This window comes from Ursus americanus, chromosome 4 (assembly GCF_024610735.1).
Source record: "Ursus americanus isolate L20-20 chromosome 4, mUrsAme1.1.p, whole genome shotgun sequence".
Lineage (NCBI taxonomy): Eukaryota > Metazoa > Chordata > Mammalia > Carnivora > Ursidae > Ursus > Ursus americanus.
In genome coordinates, this window is record NC_142130.1 from 42,770,738 (window position 1) to 42,788,421 (window position 17,684).

The 17,684-nt window shown below is 39.4% G+C and overlaps 1 protein-coding gene across 2 annotated transcripts in view; it reads left to right on the plus strand.

The window, feature by feature from the left end:
* The first annotated feature begins 89 nt into the window (after positions 1-89).
* Positions 90-17,684, plus strand: part of CCDC191 (coiled-coil domain containing 191) — an 82,048-nt gene continuing 64,453 nt past the window's right edge. Inside the window, exons 1-5 of one of the 2 annotated variants that reach the window (XM_045785140.2) lie at positions 90-334; positions 2,709-2,747; positions 9,189-9,330; positions 13,291-13,434; positions 16,607-16,785. In XM_045785140.2, coding sequence (XP_045641096.2) covers positions 242-334; positions 2,709-2,747; positions 9,189-9,330; positions 13,291-13,434; positions 16,607-16,785 — 597 coding nt within the window. In that variant the 5' untranslated portion in view covers positions 90-241. Of the gene's footprint in view, positions 335-2,708; positions 2,748-9,188; positions 9,331-13,290; positions 13,435-16,606; positions 16,786-17,684 lie in introns of those variants that run through there. The other variant, XM_045785141.2, reaches the window with a different exon arrangement.

Sequence of the window (17,684 nt, forward strand, 5' to 3'; positions counted from 1 at the left end):
CAAGGTAATATCAAAGCGAGCTTTGGTGACTGCAAGGCCCCAGGATCGCAGCGGTTGCTATGGGTTACTGAGCTAACCCGATCCGCCTGCGCAAAGCCTCCTGGGAGTGGTGGTTCGGCGGCGCCCCACACCTGCCTTCCTGGCGGCCGGAGGAACTACAACTCCCAGGATGACCCCGAAGAAGCCTCGGCTGCGGAGTGGTCGTTCAAGCTTTGCGGTGGTCCGGCCCTGAACCTGGAAAATGCTGCTGGCGCCCCAGGAAAGGTCCTCCTCCTCAAGAAAGAGGACGGGGCCGAGTCGCTGGAAACAATTTACAAGGAAGCCGAGTGCCAAGGTGATCCATCCCAATCGGGAACTCTGGGGGGCGGGGACCGGCCCCGAGTCCAGCCGGCTGGGCTGCGCTACCTCCCTCTTCCCCAAGGGGCATCCTTACGTGGTTCCCCCTTGCCTGGACTGCCCTGGAGCCAGCATTACCCCGGGGAAGGAGGCGTACGAACTTTGGGGTCTGGATACCTTATGGCTTTGGTGGGCAGTATCGTGAAAGAAGTGTTTCCATCTTCTTAAACAGGAGAGATCTGGTAGTGCCCATCCCAGTGAAGAGAATTCTCGAGCTCCCTCGTCTCCCATTCCCACCGCCCCCCCCCCCCATTTTAGGGAAGTTACCGCACATTTCTTTCTTTTTCTTTCTTTCTTTTTCTTTCTTTCTCTTTCTTTCTTTCTTTCTTTCTTTCTTTCTTTCTTTCTTTCTTTCTTTCTATGCTTTCTAAATTTGAGATCGTTATTGGAGAGGGAAGATGTTCGTGTTAAGTCCTCTGCCTCATATTCCTCCCCTTCTAAGTTTTCATAAAGTATCAAAAATGAACTCAGGAATGCAAGTGGATATTAGACATATCAGTACTTGATTCATTTGAATTTTTTTGAATTCAACAAACATTTCCTTTTTATATCCGTTACCTCCTTTGATGCCTTAGCATCCAGACATGGAAAACTGATAACCCTATTTTAAACTTGAAACATACATAAATGTCATGTGCAAAGTTACAGTCACACGGTGTGCGCTTTCCACAGATTACCTTTTTAACAGTCACAAAAATAAATGCTTTAAATGTAAGTGACAGTACCAAAATGGAGTGGCTTCTCAGCTTCCAGCTCCAGAGGAGTTTCACCAGCTGTTTTCACCCTTAAGTTACACTTTCTTAAAAAAAAAAATTCTACAGACATGTGGCATACTTAGGGCTCTAGGCAATTGTGCTTGCAGTTTATTCTAAATATACCTGCTAAATAATGCACTGGACATATTCCACTTGGTGAATATCTTGCCCCAGATACCAGAGGGTGTAGCTAGGAGCACTAGAGAGAGTTGGAAACAGAGTCTGTACCTATTGTAATGTGCTAGCTCCACAGTAGATTGGATCCCAAATAGGTTATGGGTATAGACTTGATGATGAAAGGTAAAAATTTGGGACAGTTATCTTAAGACTCCAAAAGGAAGGATTTTTTGCTGCTAGTGCTCCTTGTTACTGCCTAGAAGATAAAAAGGAATAAGCACAAGAGCTTCTTGAAGTTCAGTTGTGTTTTAATAGGATCAGCTCTTTCTTTGTTGCAGTGACAAAATTATTCAGCAGTACAGCTGCATTAATTAGTTATCTTAAGGTGCTTTGAAGGTGAAGTGTTATGTAAGTGAAAGAGAGTATTATACCTTTCCTTCCTCCATGTGACAGTATGCTAGTTTAGATATTACCTTCATTAACGACCCACCTGAATTATTAGCAAAGCAAATACCTCTATTTGTTAAGTGACTGTTAGAGGAAATTCTATGAGCTTCTGAGAATTACAGAGTGAAGAAAGGAGGTGTCCTATTGATTTCTAATTTCAGATTAATATCTGACTGACCTGACTAGAAATATATGTGATCTTTACTTCATTTTCTGCTTTGTAAGACAGAAGATTGATTATCCCCCACCACATCCTCCCACCGCCACCCCCCCCACCAGTTATTATTGGACCAAACAATATTCCTGCTGTAGGTAAGATAGAAAGCCCCTTGCTACAGGTTATTCTTGAAAAGAGGGACCTGAGGAAAGGGGCATACCCTTCTCCAAGCAGATTTGCTTCCATGATATATGAATAATCTGGCTCATTAAACAGTGCTTGCTTGAGTTTTTTTTATAAGGAATATATCTAGCATTCCTCTATTTTGGCTCTTGGAGAGCTTTATTTTTTTAAGATATTATTTTATTTAAGATATTTATTGGGGAGTAGGAGAGGAGGAGCAGAGGGAGAGAGACAAGTGGATTCCCTGCTGAGCACAGAGACCGACATGGGTCTCGATCCCAGGACCCGGAGATCATGACCTGAGCCAAAATCAAGAGCTGGCTGCTTAACCAACTGAGCCACCCAGATGTCCCTCTGGAGAGCTTTAAAAAAAATAATAATAATACTGACACCTGGGCCCTATTCCAGACCAATTTAATTAGAATCTCCAGGTGGGCTTAGGCAGGAGATAAAAACAGACAGAAGATGTCCCAGAGAATGCTTTATGTTTCTTCCTCTGACCATCATTGTGTGTTCTTGCTGAACTTGCTCATGAAATGGCTTGGGGAAAGAAAAAGGACACTTCCATATGCTTTAATCAGAAGGATAGATTAAAATGGCAAAGTCGATAAAGTTATTGCTATGTATTAATATTCTGTATATATTATCTACAGCCTGCCTTTGACCCTGACAGTGTGGAACACTGGATGAAGGTAAAGATATTGCACAGTTAAAATAGAAAGTTAAGAGTCAGACATAATCTGATGAAAAGGAATACTGATAGATCTCCATTTTGCACATTTTGCTATTTCTATTCTCATGTAACTGTGTTACTTTAGCTTTATATTCCTTAGTATTTTTTTTTCATTATTCTGTTACTTCTCATGAAAATATGAATGACAAGAAAATGGGTATAGACATGCTCTTTTTTTTTTTTTTTAAGATTTTATTTATTTATTTGAGAGAGGGAGAGACACAGAGCACAATCAGGGGGAGGGGCAGAGGGAGAAGCAGGGAGCCCGACACTGGGGCTTGATCTGATGCTGGGACTCCATGATCATGACCTGAGCTGAAGGCAGATGCTTAACTGACTGAGCCTCCCAGGTACCCCTTGACATGCTCTTTCAAATGCTGTAAGGATCCCATGAAGAGGACTAAAGGAACAGGGGAGGAGAAGCTATAAGAGAGGATGTGGTGGCCTTCCTCAGATATTGGAAAGCCTGTACTGTAGTTACATTGATCTGTGGGACCAGAGCATTAAGTGAAAGCTGTGCATACATCATAAGAATTTTCTAATAACTGGCGGGATCCAAAAATGGAGTAGGCATTCTCATAAAGAGATGTATTTTCTATCAATGGAAGTATTCAAGTGGATTCTAAATGGCCACTTAATGTTAGGACTAATGAAGAATATGTTTGAGCATTCTGTGAGGGGGGGATTGAATTAGATAACTTTCTGAGCTCTTTTCCAGGCCTGAGATATGTATTTTTGAGTCCAAGTACCATTTAAGTTGAAAGTACTATTAAACTACTTCAGGTGCATGCCTCTGAGTGTCAGTTTGGCAACTTGCCATGCTCAATTCATTTGTGCAGCATATGTTTCAAAATCATGCAGCATTTTCCTGGGAAAATATCATTCTGCCTGGTAGTATTTTGAAGAGCTATTACTTATCTAAATTGACAGGCATTATAAGTTCCAGATGGAACCGAGACCAGATGTAATCACTGTTAACTATTTATTTATCCAGCCAGTATTTATTAAGTACCTTCTAAGTACTAGTCCACTCTGTTGAACACTGAAGATAAAACCGTGCTTGGGGCAGGTATCATCCCTGCCTTCCCAGAGTTTATAGTCCGGTGGAGATTAAACAACTTAACTTAAAACCGTTGGGAGAATTAAGGATGTCATAGAAGCATATGGTGGGGGACGCTAATATAGATGGGCCAGAGAAGGCTTTCTGGCTCCTACGGGTCTGACTTAGAACACCACTAAAATGGATCTGCTGTTGTGGAGGCCAGCCGCTGGGAAGCCCACTCCTCAGCCTCCTACTAAGCCGTGTCCGTGCTGAGTGTCGCAGTGCCAAGCCCCTGCAGGGCTCAACTGTACATTTAGTTACTGTCTCCTCTGCTGGGGGGCGGGGGGAATATCAGTGAAAGAGAGTAATAAAATTCTGCTCTGTCTTTATGCATTTGTCAGACAGCTTGACCGGTTAGATTTTTATCATTCCTATTATCATTCCTCTAAAATTTCTGCGGTAGCTCTGTCTCCATTATGCCCTCAAAGCTCCCATCTAAAAAAAAAAAAAATCAGTAAGTCCTTACTTGACCTTGCAGTCCATTCTGATTATGGTACAACATCTTCTTCTTATCCAGTGTCTTTGAGCGTATAGCCTAGACTCCTTGCCCTTGCATTTTTATTATCCTCTGGTGTCTACAGTAATTTTCCTCCTGTTTCTGTTTCTCACCACTCCACAGAAACAGTTGTCATAAATGACTTCCTGATCAAATCCACTGTTCTCTTCATCCTCAAACTTTGTAAGTTTCTTTTAATATAGTTACCACTTTTTTTTATTCTACGAATCTTCTCCTTCATTATCTTTTTATAACCCTGTTTTCTCTTGCTTCTCCTACTACTTTTCTGTTCACTCCTGTCTTCTTTTCTGATTTTGTTCCCTAATGTATCCCAACTCTGGTGGTGTCCTAAAAAGGACTTCTGAACCTAAGACTTGCAGATCCCCTTGAGTGCACCACCCTCTCAAAATCAGCTTAGACCTTGTTACATGGCAGAAGGGGGAGAATATGGAAAGTGTGTGGAGCATAGTGAAGGTTGAGAAAGGGCTTTCTTCAGAACAGAAGAGATCACTGGGGCAGCACTGGGGACTTGGCTGAAGCAGGTAACCAAAATCTTATGTGGCACCAAAAATTGGTAGATCAGATTGACCTGGGCTTGAAAGTTTTCACTGGAGAGGCAAAGCTACAAGTGATCTGAGGCTTATGTAAGAGAGTAGCTGAATATCCATGCAGACTAGGAAGGAGGGGACTCTTTAAAGGACTCCTAGGTTGGGAGGAGGAGGCCTATGGTGACGAAGGACATGGTTAGGTGCAACAACAATGTAGTGGAGGAGGGGGGGGCAAAAGAGGGAGATGGACAGAGGCTGATGTTGGCGGGGGGGGGGGCGGGTATCAGCTTTGGGGTTGAACAATGGAAAATTCCATATGATATGGTTCAGGATGACCACGTCAGTGGGTTGCAGATGTATGATTTCGGGAAAGGCTGTTGGAATACAGGAGATCAAGCAAACCTTGAGGCTGAAATGTTGGTGAGTCTTCCTCAGGGATACTGAAGTCACTTAGAATCAGGCAGATACTTGAGTAGAACTATGAGTTCTGGGGCAGCTCAACCAAAATGCAACAATTCGCCATGATTTATAATTTATCCTTATCCTGATTTGATAGACTGACTCATCTTTTTACTCCTGTGCATTCTGTTACTTTGACACTTAAGCTTTCTAAACATTTTCATTGATTCTCTATCCTTGAACTTTCAGGGATTCTGTGTGCCATCTGATAAAACTGTAAATACCAGATGGGCATTTAAGGCCCTCTGTCAATCTAGCTGTAATATCAATCTATCTGTAACAGCCCCTTTGCTGATACTCTCTGTGACTCTTGTCAGGCCAGTCTCCTTCCGCCTCTGTCTTCCCTTCACTTTGACTCACACTGATCCCCCAAGCCAGGAATACCATTCCTCTCTGGGAGGCCAATCCAGATCTTTCCCTTAATGCTCAGCTTGAGATGCCCCTCCCAGTGAACAACTTCCCTTCACCCAGCTCAACCACCTACCCATCTTGTAATACTTTTTCTTGCAATTATGTTGGCATTCATACACAACAGAGACCACATCCAGCATTTGCTTGTAGACAGAGTGATTTTATTAAAAAGAATTGGACACTTTCAAAAATATATTCCTCCCAAAACTATTATATATAAACATGCAGTTTGCACTTGAGGGTGTTTTAGGAAACTTGTGCTTGTACCTCCCAGCCTTGAGGAAAGAAGGAGTACATTGTAGCCGCTGTTCCTGCCGTTGAGTGGACAATGGGATTGATGTGTGTCATGAGATGTGAGGAGCTCTTATTGAGCATTCATAAGATCATGGGAATAACTAAGATGGTTCCTTTACAAATTATATATTTACGTGTAACACAGTTACTAAGTAGGAAACTTTTGAAGGTATTTGGGGTTTCTTTCTAATCACCCTGTGTTCCTTTAGAACTGTACCTGAGTTGTGTCTTGCATACATGGCACATGATGCAGTAAATAGGTAGATGGTAGGTAGGTAGATAAAAGTGAACTCTTTGGTCGCTTTTAGTTTTGCTTTCCCCTCAATGTCCACTAAGGTAGTGGGACCAGGGCTAGCCTTCAGTCCTCAATCAACTTGTTTAAAGAATAAGTTGTTAAATTGACACTTTGTTTTCTTGATATATAATTTAAGATAGACCTCTTCTCTCTCTCACATATTTATTTTGAATGAAATGGTAAGGACGTACTATTTTAAACAAGGAAATACAGAGATTATTTCTAATCCTTAATATCTAGTATTTTTTTCAACCAAAATCTTCATTTTAAGTGATATCCCAAACACCTGCTTTGTGAGAGCCAAGCAAACGTTTCTCCTTACGCCCTTCCTTGTAAGTACCAGCCTGTGTCCTTCTTGAGTGCCCAAATCAGTCTTCCCCTATGTTCAAGCTCTCTGTACTTCCTTTGTTAAGAATCTGTACCAATTCCAATTCAGGTGAGATGACCTATCATACAGAGTTCTTTCTTTCACTCATAGCCTGGGGAACTAAGTCTACAATCCTGTTTTTGCTTATTTTTTGTTTGTGAATGTTGGTTTAAAAACTGAAAGTTGATCTATTTATTTGTACTTATTGACATATATACGTATATAGCATACACATACACGATATATGTGAAATTCATCTTGCTGTCTTAGAATTTTAAAACCTTAAAGGGAAGGACAATGTGCCAAGCATATTGTGACCATCCAATAAATGGCATATCAACCATCATAAATTTGGGCATATCAGAGGCCAAGAAAAAATGTGGAAGACAGATCTCTCCGGAGTGACCTCATAAAGAGTGAATGATATTTTCTTTATTCTAACTCTGATTAGATCATGTTTTCTTCTGATTCATATCTTTTCCTGTGTGTTCTGTTTTCTACATCTTTTTCAAATTACCCTTAGCTTTTCAAATTTATTCCTCTGTTTCTAATTCAAACTTAATGCGTGAAACCCTTGAGAATTGAGAAGGTTCAGCCCCTGGCAAGTTTTGGCAGAAGACCTACCAGTCTCTCCGTGAAGGTCAAGGGGAAAAATCATTTTCAAAATAGGTCAGGCAGCAATATAAACTGTGGAAAAGTACGGCTTTTTAAAATAAATTTTAGGGGCACCTGGGTGGCTCATTTGGTTGAGTGTCCAACTTTCGATTTTCGCTCAGGTCGTGATCTCGGGGTCCTGGGATTGAGTCCCGAGTCAGGCTCCCTGCTGAGTGGGGAGTCTGCTTGTCTCCCTCTTCCTCTCCCCTTCCCCCGCTCATGCTCACTCTCTCTCAAATAAATAAATCTTTAAAAAATATAATAAAATAATAAAATAATTTTACATGTATTCATTTTCTAACAAACATTTATTTTTGGGGTGCCTGTTATATGCCAAGTGCTGTTATAGGTACTGGGGGTTTCACACATGAAGAGGACAAACATGCCAGCTCACATTCTACTAAGGGGAGACAATATATGTAGAAGATGTTATAAGGTCCTAAGTGCTATAGAGAAAGTCAGAGCAGAGAAGGGGAATAGGGAGTGCCGTGAGGAGGGTAGTTACAGTTTCATGTAGGGTAGTTCAAGAAAGCCTTACTATGAAGGTGACATTTGGGTAAAGGCATGAGGCGTCAAGGGAAAGAATTGTATGGCTATGGAGGGAGAGCAGTCCAGCAGAGGGGAAGTAAGCACAAAGGCCCTGAGGTGGGACTGTGCTTGGCATATTTGAGAAGGAATGCACAAGGTCAGTGTGGCTGAAGTCCAGTGAGCAGTGGGATGTAGCAGAGGAGAAGATTAGAGAGCTCACAAGGGCCTGATGGTGCAGGACCTTGAAGCACATGGTAAGGACTTCGATTTTTATTCTGAGTGAAACAGCAAACCATGAAAAGGTTTTGAGCGCAGTTATGTATAGCTTTCATTTCAGAGGGACTGTCTGCTGTGGTGGGAGACTATCACAGAAAACCTGTCAGGAAATTGTGCCGTGAACCAGGTGATAGCAGTAGAGGTGACAAGAAGGGGTCAGATCCTGGATGTATTTTGAAAATAGAGTCAACAGATTTCCTGACAGATTGGTTATGGGGTAAGAGGGAGAGAATAGATTCAAGGACTCCAAGGTTTTCATCCTGAGAACTGAAAAAGTGGCATTGTCACCTTGGTTGGAAGCCTGGGAACACAGCAGATGTGGAGGAAGGCAGGTTTGTGGGGAGGGAGAAAGTCAGGGATTTAACTGTAAAAGAAGTTCTTTTATATTGTGTAGGTAAACCAGAGTGCCAACACCATTTGCCCACCTCCACCAATCCCGTGAATTGGGCCATGTTTTTACTGTGGATTTAAAACATTCTGGATGACTATCAGCGACTCTATCCCAGTTTTATTGAGCCTATTGCTGAATGTATGATGGGAGGTTCGTTCCAGGGATAGGAGTTTGAGGAAGTGTAGCTGCTCTTCCTCTGCCGCATAGCCGTATGCAGATCCTAGTGGCTTCGGGAGCTAATGAAACATTGTATTTTTTATTTAAAATAAAATATCCACGTGTCAGGATCCCGTCACTAATGCTCTAAACAAAAGTAATCTAAAGTCTAAATAAGCCTTTGTTCAAAAATAAACATTGTGAATACATGTTAAAATTTGGTAAAATATTGCAGTTAATTTCGTGTTTAAAAAATGAAATTATTTGGGGTGTTTAAGCCTCAGAGTTCCTTTAAAAATGGAACTGTGGAGGTATCTTAGTAGGTGGTAGAAAATCAGTTTCTTGAGTGGGAGAAAAATTCTTTAGTCCTCAACAAAGTTGTTGTCATCTTAATGGGCTTTTTTTTTTCCTGCGATACTGAAGAAGGTGGAGAAAGCCTCAGAATTTGCAGTTTCAAAAGCATTTTCTGCTACAAATTCCAATTTGTCCAGAAGGCTTTGGAGCCAAATCATAGATTTGGAAACATCTGAGCAAGTAGAGGATCATGATGAAGTCTATGCAGAAGGTAAGAGAATACATTTTTTTGCTTCAATGGTAACAGTTCTTTAGAAGATAGCTAATTAAAGCATAACCTATAATGCATTTCAGAGTACAGAATGGAAACTTTTCTTTCTCTTGCTCTTAAGTTTTGTGTCTCTCTCCCTCCTTGAAACTATCTATTCCGGGGTGAATTCCAATATTACAAGTAAGGCTATATTTTTAAGGCCCATTTTGTCTCCCGAAATGGAACCACATCCAGAGGCAGTTTGATCATGATGCAGCTGACTGGTGAGTGGTGAAGGTGTCCGTCCCGTGACGTGGAGGGCAGCATGGCCGCTTGATCTAGTATTATGAGACCATTTGGATAATGCTAAGCGAAATAACTCAAGCAGAGAAAGACAATTATCATATGGTGTCACTCATTTATGGAGCATAAGAAGTAGGAAGATCGGTAGGAGAAGAAAGGGAAGAAGAAAGAGGGGGTAACAGAAGAAAGGGGGGGAATGAACCACGAGAGACTATGGACTCTGGGAAACAAACTGAGGGCTTCGGGGCAGGGGATGGGATAGGCCAGTGATGGGTAGTAAGGAGGGCACATATTGCATGGTGCACTGGGTGTTATATGCAAGTAATGAATCATAGAACACTACATCAAAAACTGGAGATGTACTGTATGGTGACTAACATAACATAATAAAAAAAATTTTTATTTAAAAAAAATGAGATCATTTGACCATTAGTTTGTAAATCCGCTTTATTCTTTATGAAGAGAGTCTAAAACTGATCTACCTTCCTACCTCCCCAAAACATTTACTCCTCTGGAATTTAGTATTTTAATTTCTGATACTCTTGGGAACTCCAGCATTTAGGGAGGAAGAGATCAGAAGGAGCCAGCAAAGACTGGAAAGGAGAGGCCACAGAGGTAAAAGGAAAGTCACAGTGGCCATATCCTAGAAGCCAGCTTCCTTTTGGATTATTTATGTCTCCATTTATTCATAGTATGTCTTTATTCAAATATTTATATATATAAAATTATTTACATGTATAATTGCATTTATAAGTATATATAATAAAAACGTACATGTTTATAATTAAAATGTATATATATATACACATATATATATGTATGTATAAAATTATTACTCTGTGCCAGGTACTATTTTAGGTACTGGAGGAAGAGGTTTTGAACAAGTGAGGCAAAGCCCTTGCTTTCATGGGGTATACATTCTAGTGTGAGAATAAAGAAAACTTAAAATTATTAGGTAATGATCAAGCACTCAAGTTTGGACCTGAATAATAAGAAGGAGCCAGCTAAGCAGTAATGGAGGAAGGGCATCCCAGACAGAGGGGAAGGGAGCATCGAGAGTTAAAGTACAGATGAGCTTGGTGTGCTTCAGGAGCTGAAGGAAGACCAGTGTGGCTGGAACTTCCCAATGGAGATGAGCCTGAGGAGTGAGCAGAAGGTTTATTATATAGAGCCTATGGGCCTGGGAAAAGAATTTAGATTATTCTGACTATGCTAAGACATCATTGAAGGATATTAATCAGAGGTACAACAGAACAATATTTTAGATATTTGAAAAGTGGATCATAGGGGAGAAAAGGAGGGAAGAGGGATATCAGTGAGAGGGCGGCACAGCGGTCTGGGTGAGCAGTGAAGGCCCTTGGGCTTGGGTGGTTGGTAGAATTGGAGGTGGAGAAAGGAGATTGGTTCAGAAATTGGCAAGGCTACATCTTGTCCACCCCCTCTCCCAACTCACTCGTGGGAACACAATATACTTTAACCTCTTAAAGTTTCTGAGAAGTCATGCTGTCTAAAAAATAATGTTTACTTACCCCAATTCCCAAGCTTCCTATACCTTGAAATTCTTTTTATCCTGAAATCCATATTCATATCCTGAAGAATTAGTGATACACATTAGAAAGTACTAGTGTATGAACAGAACATGGTTTTCAAAGGTTTATATCCTTTTTCTCCTCTCATCGATCATCTATTAATATTCAAAAGAACCAATGTTCTGAGGAACATACTTTGAGAAACTCTGCCTTAAAGTAGCCTTAGAGCCTCTCATCCAATGGGAGATGTTCCTGCAGTTGAACCCTCCAAGGGCAGTTCCCTTTCTTTGTTCTTTTGGGGCACTTCATAGCAAACCCCTATTTACCAATGAATGGCATTTAGTAGATCTGAATTATTCTACATATAAATTATTATATGTATAAATGTCTGAATTATTTTACACAGGGTTACTCAGTAAATAGCTGTCCCCTTTCTCTACCTTCCTCTGAAAGCCAATAATATTTGTTGCTAGTATACTTTTTACACTTGGTTTCTACTATCTTGATTCATTGTCTTCTATTTTATATGTCCTGCATTCTCTATATTAAACGCCTTTTAGCCTCACTTAACGTAAGAAACATTCCATTCCCTCAGAGCTATGTGATCATGGTAACAATGATGGAGACAGGGCTGAAATGTATACTTTTCCTCTTTGAAACCCCTATGCCTACCCATAGAGCTGTTTGATAATGATGATAGTGATGAAGGTATTGCTAAAGTAGACATTTTCTCTCATACCTATATAAGAAGATTTTCTGTATATCACTAAGAAAGAAATTCAAATAGAAGTTGGCTTCCAGGATATCACACTATTTGATTTTCCTCCTACCTCAATGACCTTTCCTTCCTAATCTGCTTTTCTGGTTCTGTCTTATCTCTTCAACCCCTAAATATGGGAGTTCTTTAGGGCTTATTTCTGGAACCAGTCCTCTATCCATCTTCCTCTTTTGGTGCTTGCATCCATTTCTGTGGCTCTAAATTCTATCCATATGCTGACAACACCCACATTTATTTCTTTAGCTTGGACCTCTCCCCAGAAATCCAGAGTGGTATAGCCAGTACCTGTTTGACATTCTTGTTTGTATGTCTCCTAAGTATTTCAAACCCAACTAGTTTAAAACTGAATTCCTCGTCTTCCCTCCAAACCTGCTTCTCCCGCGGCCTTTCCTGTCTCAATAAATGGCATCTCCATTTTTTCAGTTGCTTAGGCCAGAAACCTTGTAGACTTCTTTCTCTCGTTTCCCATATCCACTACATCAGCAAGTCCTGTCAATTCCACCTCAAAACAATACTTTCTAAAATTGGACCATTTTTAATACTTCTTCTCCAGGTCCAGGCTACTATCACTTCTTTCCTGGATTATTGCATTTGTCTCCCAGTTGGTGTCCCCTGCTCGTGTGCCAGGGATTTTCAACCTCAGCACTGTTGATGATATAGCAGAGAATTATCTTTGGGGCGGGGGCTATCCTGTGCATTGTTGAATGTTTAGCAGCATATGTGGCCTCTGCCTGCTAGATGCTAGTATCATTTATCCCTGTTATGATAATCAAAAATGGCTCCAGACATTGCCAGATGTCCACTGGGGGGCAAGATCGTCCCTGATCTAGAACCACTGCTCTAAATCTGATCCCCACGTTACCTCTTTACTTTATCTCCTGTTAGTCCCCCTTCACTCACTCCTTTCTAGCCACACTGCCTCCTTGCTACTTCTCCAACACTCTGGACATTCTCTTCCTTAGGGCCTTTGCAATTGCTTTCCCTCTGCATGGAATAATATTTCCTTACATGCCCATATGGCTCACTCCCTCATTTTCTTTCCTTCTTTGCCCAGATGTCTTCTCAATGAGGCTTTCTTTGAACCCGCAATTTAAAACTATCAATACCTACCTTCCATTTCTTGCACACCGTTTCTCCTTTGCCAGCTGTTTTTCCGATTTACTTATTGCCTCTCTTCTCCAATTCGAATGTAAACTTCATCGGTGATAGGTTTTATTTGTCCTGTTTTGTTTGTTACTGTTTTCCCAGCATCTGGCCCAGTACCTGACACATGACAGATGCTCAGTATTTACTGAGGGAATGAAAACAGTGAATGAAAAAAGTCTCTGAAGTAATAGGAATATTAAAAAGATTTTTTTGTTTTATTGATAGCTCAGGAGCTGGTCAGTGACTGGTTAGACACCAAACTTAAGCAAGAACTAGCAAGTGATGGTGAAGACGATGCTGAAGACACTGTGTCAAGTATCCTCCCTGTGCCGGAAGCCAGTGATCATTTGAAATTTGACAAGTTTGATGGTAAAAACGTATTTGATTGTTTTAAGCTTTAATATCTAATGAATGTATCTAAGAAGTCTTTTAATTATTTTAAATAATAAATGATGTATTATTTGACTTTTCTGTGATTTGCTTAGTTTTATAATTGGCTTTAATTTTTCTTGGTTCAATTTAAATTACTTCTCTATATCCTCAGTATGTTCATGGTGTTTTTTAAATTAAAATATTCCATTTGTAATTCTTCTTATGATTATAATAGCAATTAATGCTCTTTGAATATCTCTTCCCATATATTGCTGGATGACTCTTTACTTTGGGGCTATATTAACATTTTATATTTATAAAAGAGTTTACTACTTGTACACAGAACTAGTGAGTGAGGGTTCCTCAAATGTACTCAGAATTTGGAATTTTTTTCCTCAGCGTAGTGGCATCTTCTCATGTGTAACTCACACATACGCCCTTGGTAACTCACCTGGCAGCACTCCCCTCGTTTAGGACTCTACAAAATCTATGAAATCCCCAGCCCAGGAATCACAATGTCATGAGCTCTTAAAGTTAGAGGAATCCTTCAAGATCACCTAGTCTGATCTCCCCTCTTCACCCCCTCAGATAGAGATCCTTCTGTAGTATCCCTCACATGGGATAATCTCTGCTAGCACATCTCTCAGGATAGGAGGAGCCCATTCAGCTGTTGTGGGGCTCTAGGCTTTATACATTCTCTCCAGGGAGAATTAGGAGGCTGACCTCCATAACCCTTTAGTACAAGAGAAAATAATACCGTGTTCCTTTTCCCAAGAAAAGTATTGTTGTTTTTGTTTGTTTGTTTGTTTGTTTGTTTGTTTGTTTGTTTGTTTGCAGGTGATATAATCATATGTGATCTCTCATATACTTCAGTGTTCCTAGCTTAAATATACCAGTTCTCACAACAATTCTTTATATCACATTGTTTCTTAATCTTATCATGCTGGTTGCCTCCTTCTAGAAGTTTTCTAATTTATTAATGTCATTATTAAAGTGAGGCATTTCTATACTGTATGTTTATTCTGAAGCATATATGGAATATAGTGAAACTATTACTCCTTTCATATGGTGCTAATAGATCTAGTTATATTTCTTAGATTGGCAATTATCATCTAGTATCATACCAAGCCTCACTCATCTTATGCTTATAGTTTTTTGTTTTCTTTTTTTTTAGATTAAAACATTCCTATTATGTAGCCATTCAAAAAGAATGTTTACCAAAAATATTGATTAACATGTAATTATCTCAATAGACACGGAAAAAGTACTTGACAAAATCTAACATCCATTCCTGATAAAAATGCTCAGCAAACTAGTAATGGAAGATAAATTCCTCAACCTGACAAAGGGCATTTAGAGAAGACATACAGAAAACGAATACCAAAATGACAAACATAAGTCGTACCTTATCAGGAATTACATCTAATGTAAGTGGATTAAATATTCCAATTAAAAGACAAAGATTGGCAGAATGATTTTTAAAATATGATGTAACTATATGCTGTCTACAGGAGACACAATTTAAATCCAAAGATACAAATAGATTGAAAGTAAAAAGATGGGAAAAGATATACCATGCAATCAGTAACCAAAAGAGAGAGCAGCTTACTAATATCAGAAAAAAATAGACTTTAACATAAAAAATTGTTACTAGGAACAAAGACAGGCATTTTATAATGATAAAGGGTCAGCTATCAAGAAAACATAACAAGTATAAACATACGTACACCTAACAAAGGAGCCTCAATATAGGGGTACCTGTGTGGCTCTGTTGGTTAAGTGTCTGCCTTCAGCTCAGGTCATAATTTCGGGGTCCTGGGACCAAGTCCTGTGTCAGGCTCCCTGCTCAATGGGGAGGCTGCTTCTCCCTCTCCTTCTGCCCCTTCCCCTCTCATGTTCTCTCTATCTCTCTCTCTTTCAAATAAATAAAATCTTTAAAAAAAAAAAGTCCCAAAATACATGAAGCAAAAACTGACAAAGTCGAAGGGAGAAATAGGTAATTGCACAATTGTCCAAATCATTTGGAGACCTCATACCCTATTCTCAATAATGTATGGAACTAAACATCAGCAGGGAAAATGTTCATATCATTAGTCGTTGAGAAAAGGCAAATTAAAACTACCTTGAGTAACCACTACATACCTATCAAAATGGCCTATATCCAAAGACTGAGCATACTAAGGATTGGTGAGGATCAGAGGAACTGGAACACTCCTATGCTGCTGGTGAGAATATAAAATTTTGTAACCACTTTGGAAAACTGTTTGACAGTTTTTGTAAAAGTTAAACAGATACTTCTATGATCCAGCCATTCCACTCCTAGGCATTTTTCCAAGAGAAAAGAAAGCATACGTTCATACAAAAACTTGTACACAAATGTTTATAACAACTTTATTTGTCATAGCCAAAATCTGGAAACAGCCCAAATGTCTATCCATGAATGAATGAACAAATTATGGTATACCCATACAGTGGAATACTAATCAGCAATAAAAAGTGATAAACTATTGACACAACAACATGATGAATCTCAGAAATAATTATGTTGAGTAAAAGAAGCCTGACCCCAAAAAAAGAGTACATAGTGTATGATTTAATTGATAAGAAATTCTAGAAAATGTAAATTAATTTATACTGAGAGAAAGCAGATCTGTGGTTGCCTGGGATAAGACCGAGAACATGGGGAGGAGTGGGAGGAGGAGATTGCAAATCAGCATGAGGACCCTTTTGGAGCTGACAGACATGTTCTTTATCTTGATTATAGCGATGGTTTTACTGGTAGATGTATATGTCAAAACTTATGGTAGACTTTAAATATTTACAGTGTATTGTATGTCAGTTATACCTCAATAAAGCCATTTAAAAAAAACACAATGGAGTCTCCAAGGATGTTTAGACTGAAGTAGTATCGTTTACATTTGGCAGTGAAGGAGTCTTTAGTGACTTGGGTGAGGATGATTCCTTATGAGTGGAATTGTTTTTCCTCTCACTTGAAGGTAGTTAATTGCTGAGGGCTATACTCATCCAATTGGCATTATCAGTTACTATTTATTGAACACTCACAGCTTCGTATTTTTATTATACCAGGATTATTTATATAAATATGGAAATTATACTAAATTTTTTTAAAATTTTCCCTTTTTTGTTGTTGTTGCTCTGTCTCCCCCAGAGTTGTGTGGCTATTTGGAGGAAGAAGAGGAAAGTACCACCGTTCAAAAATTTATAGACCATCTGCTCCATAAAAAAGTGGTGGATTCTGGAATGTTGGAAGATCTTGGAATGAATGGAAACCAAGACAAGCAGCAGCAGAAGGATCCTCGTCTTACCATGGAGATGAGACATAAGCAGGTGGGAGGGAAAAACAAAATTAAAATGGGTAACAGGAAGCAATCTTTGTGTAGCACATTTAATAAGCTTAAATAAAGACTTAGGCTTTATTATGAAAAAGAGTGCCATCTGTGGTTTGGTTAGAAAGAATAAAAATAAAATATAAGAACTTCAGAAGAAAAATAATGCTCATAAACTGAGGACAGGAAACAATTTATTTAAGAAAACCAAAAAAGGAATAATTGATTTTGAACAATGGAGTGGTGAACTAAACTTTATTAGTTTGTATATAGTACTATTATAAATATGTAGATTGGTTTTGCTTGAATTTGATTTTTGAACTGTGACATCAAAATATTAATATCATGAATATTCTAGTGAATGTTATAATGATAATTCTTTTCCAGACAACTGAAAAATTCACTCATTTTGTGATTATAATTTGAAAGGGAGGACAGATCTGAATTAAATCTAGTTCAGCTGTTTTGAATTAGAAAGGCATATGGGAACTTTCTTTTCTTCAAAGGGGATAAATAGTGGGTTATAGGAAAAAGATGCGTCTCAACTCTTTGTAGGGGAGCTTCAGGAAATCAGAATGACCAAGTCTTTTCCACATGTCCAGAACTAAGACTGAACTAGAATGAATGTCTATACATTGTATGTTGTCTTTTTATAACCCTGAATTTCTGATTGCCTTAAAGTATTAAGTGTGCCTAATCAGCACTGAGGATGTTAGGAAAAGGGGTAGAAGTATGATCCAAGTTTGGTTCATGATAAAAAGGAGGAGAGAAGGTTCAATAAGAGACTGCCAATATCTAGAAGTCTTATCATAAGTGGAGAGTAAGATAAGGGTAAAGGTAAGTGAAGAGGGAGGTAAAGGAGTACTCCTTAATTCATAGCTCGGAAAGCCTCCAGAGAAT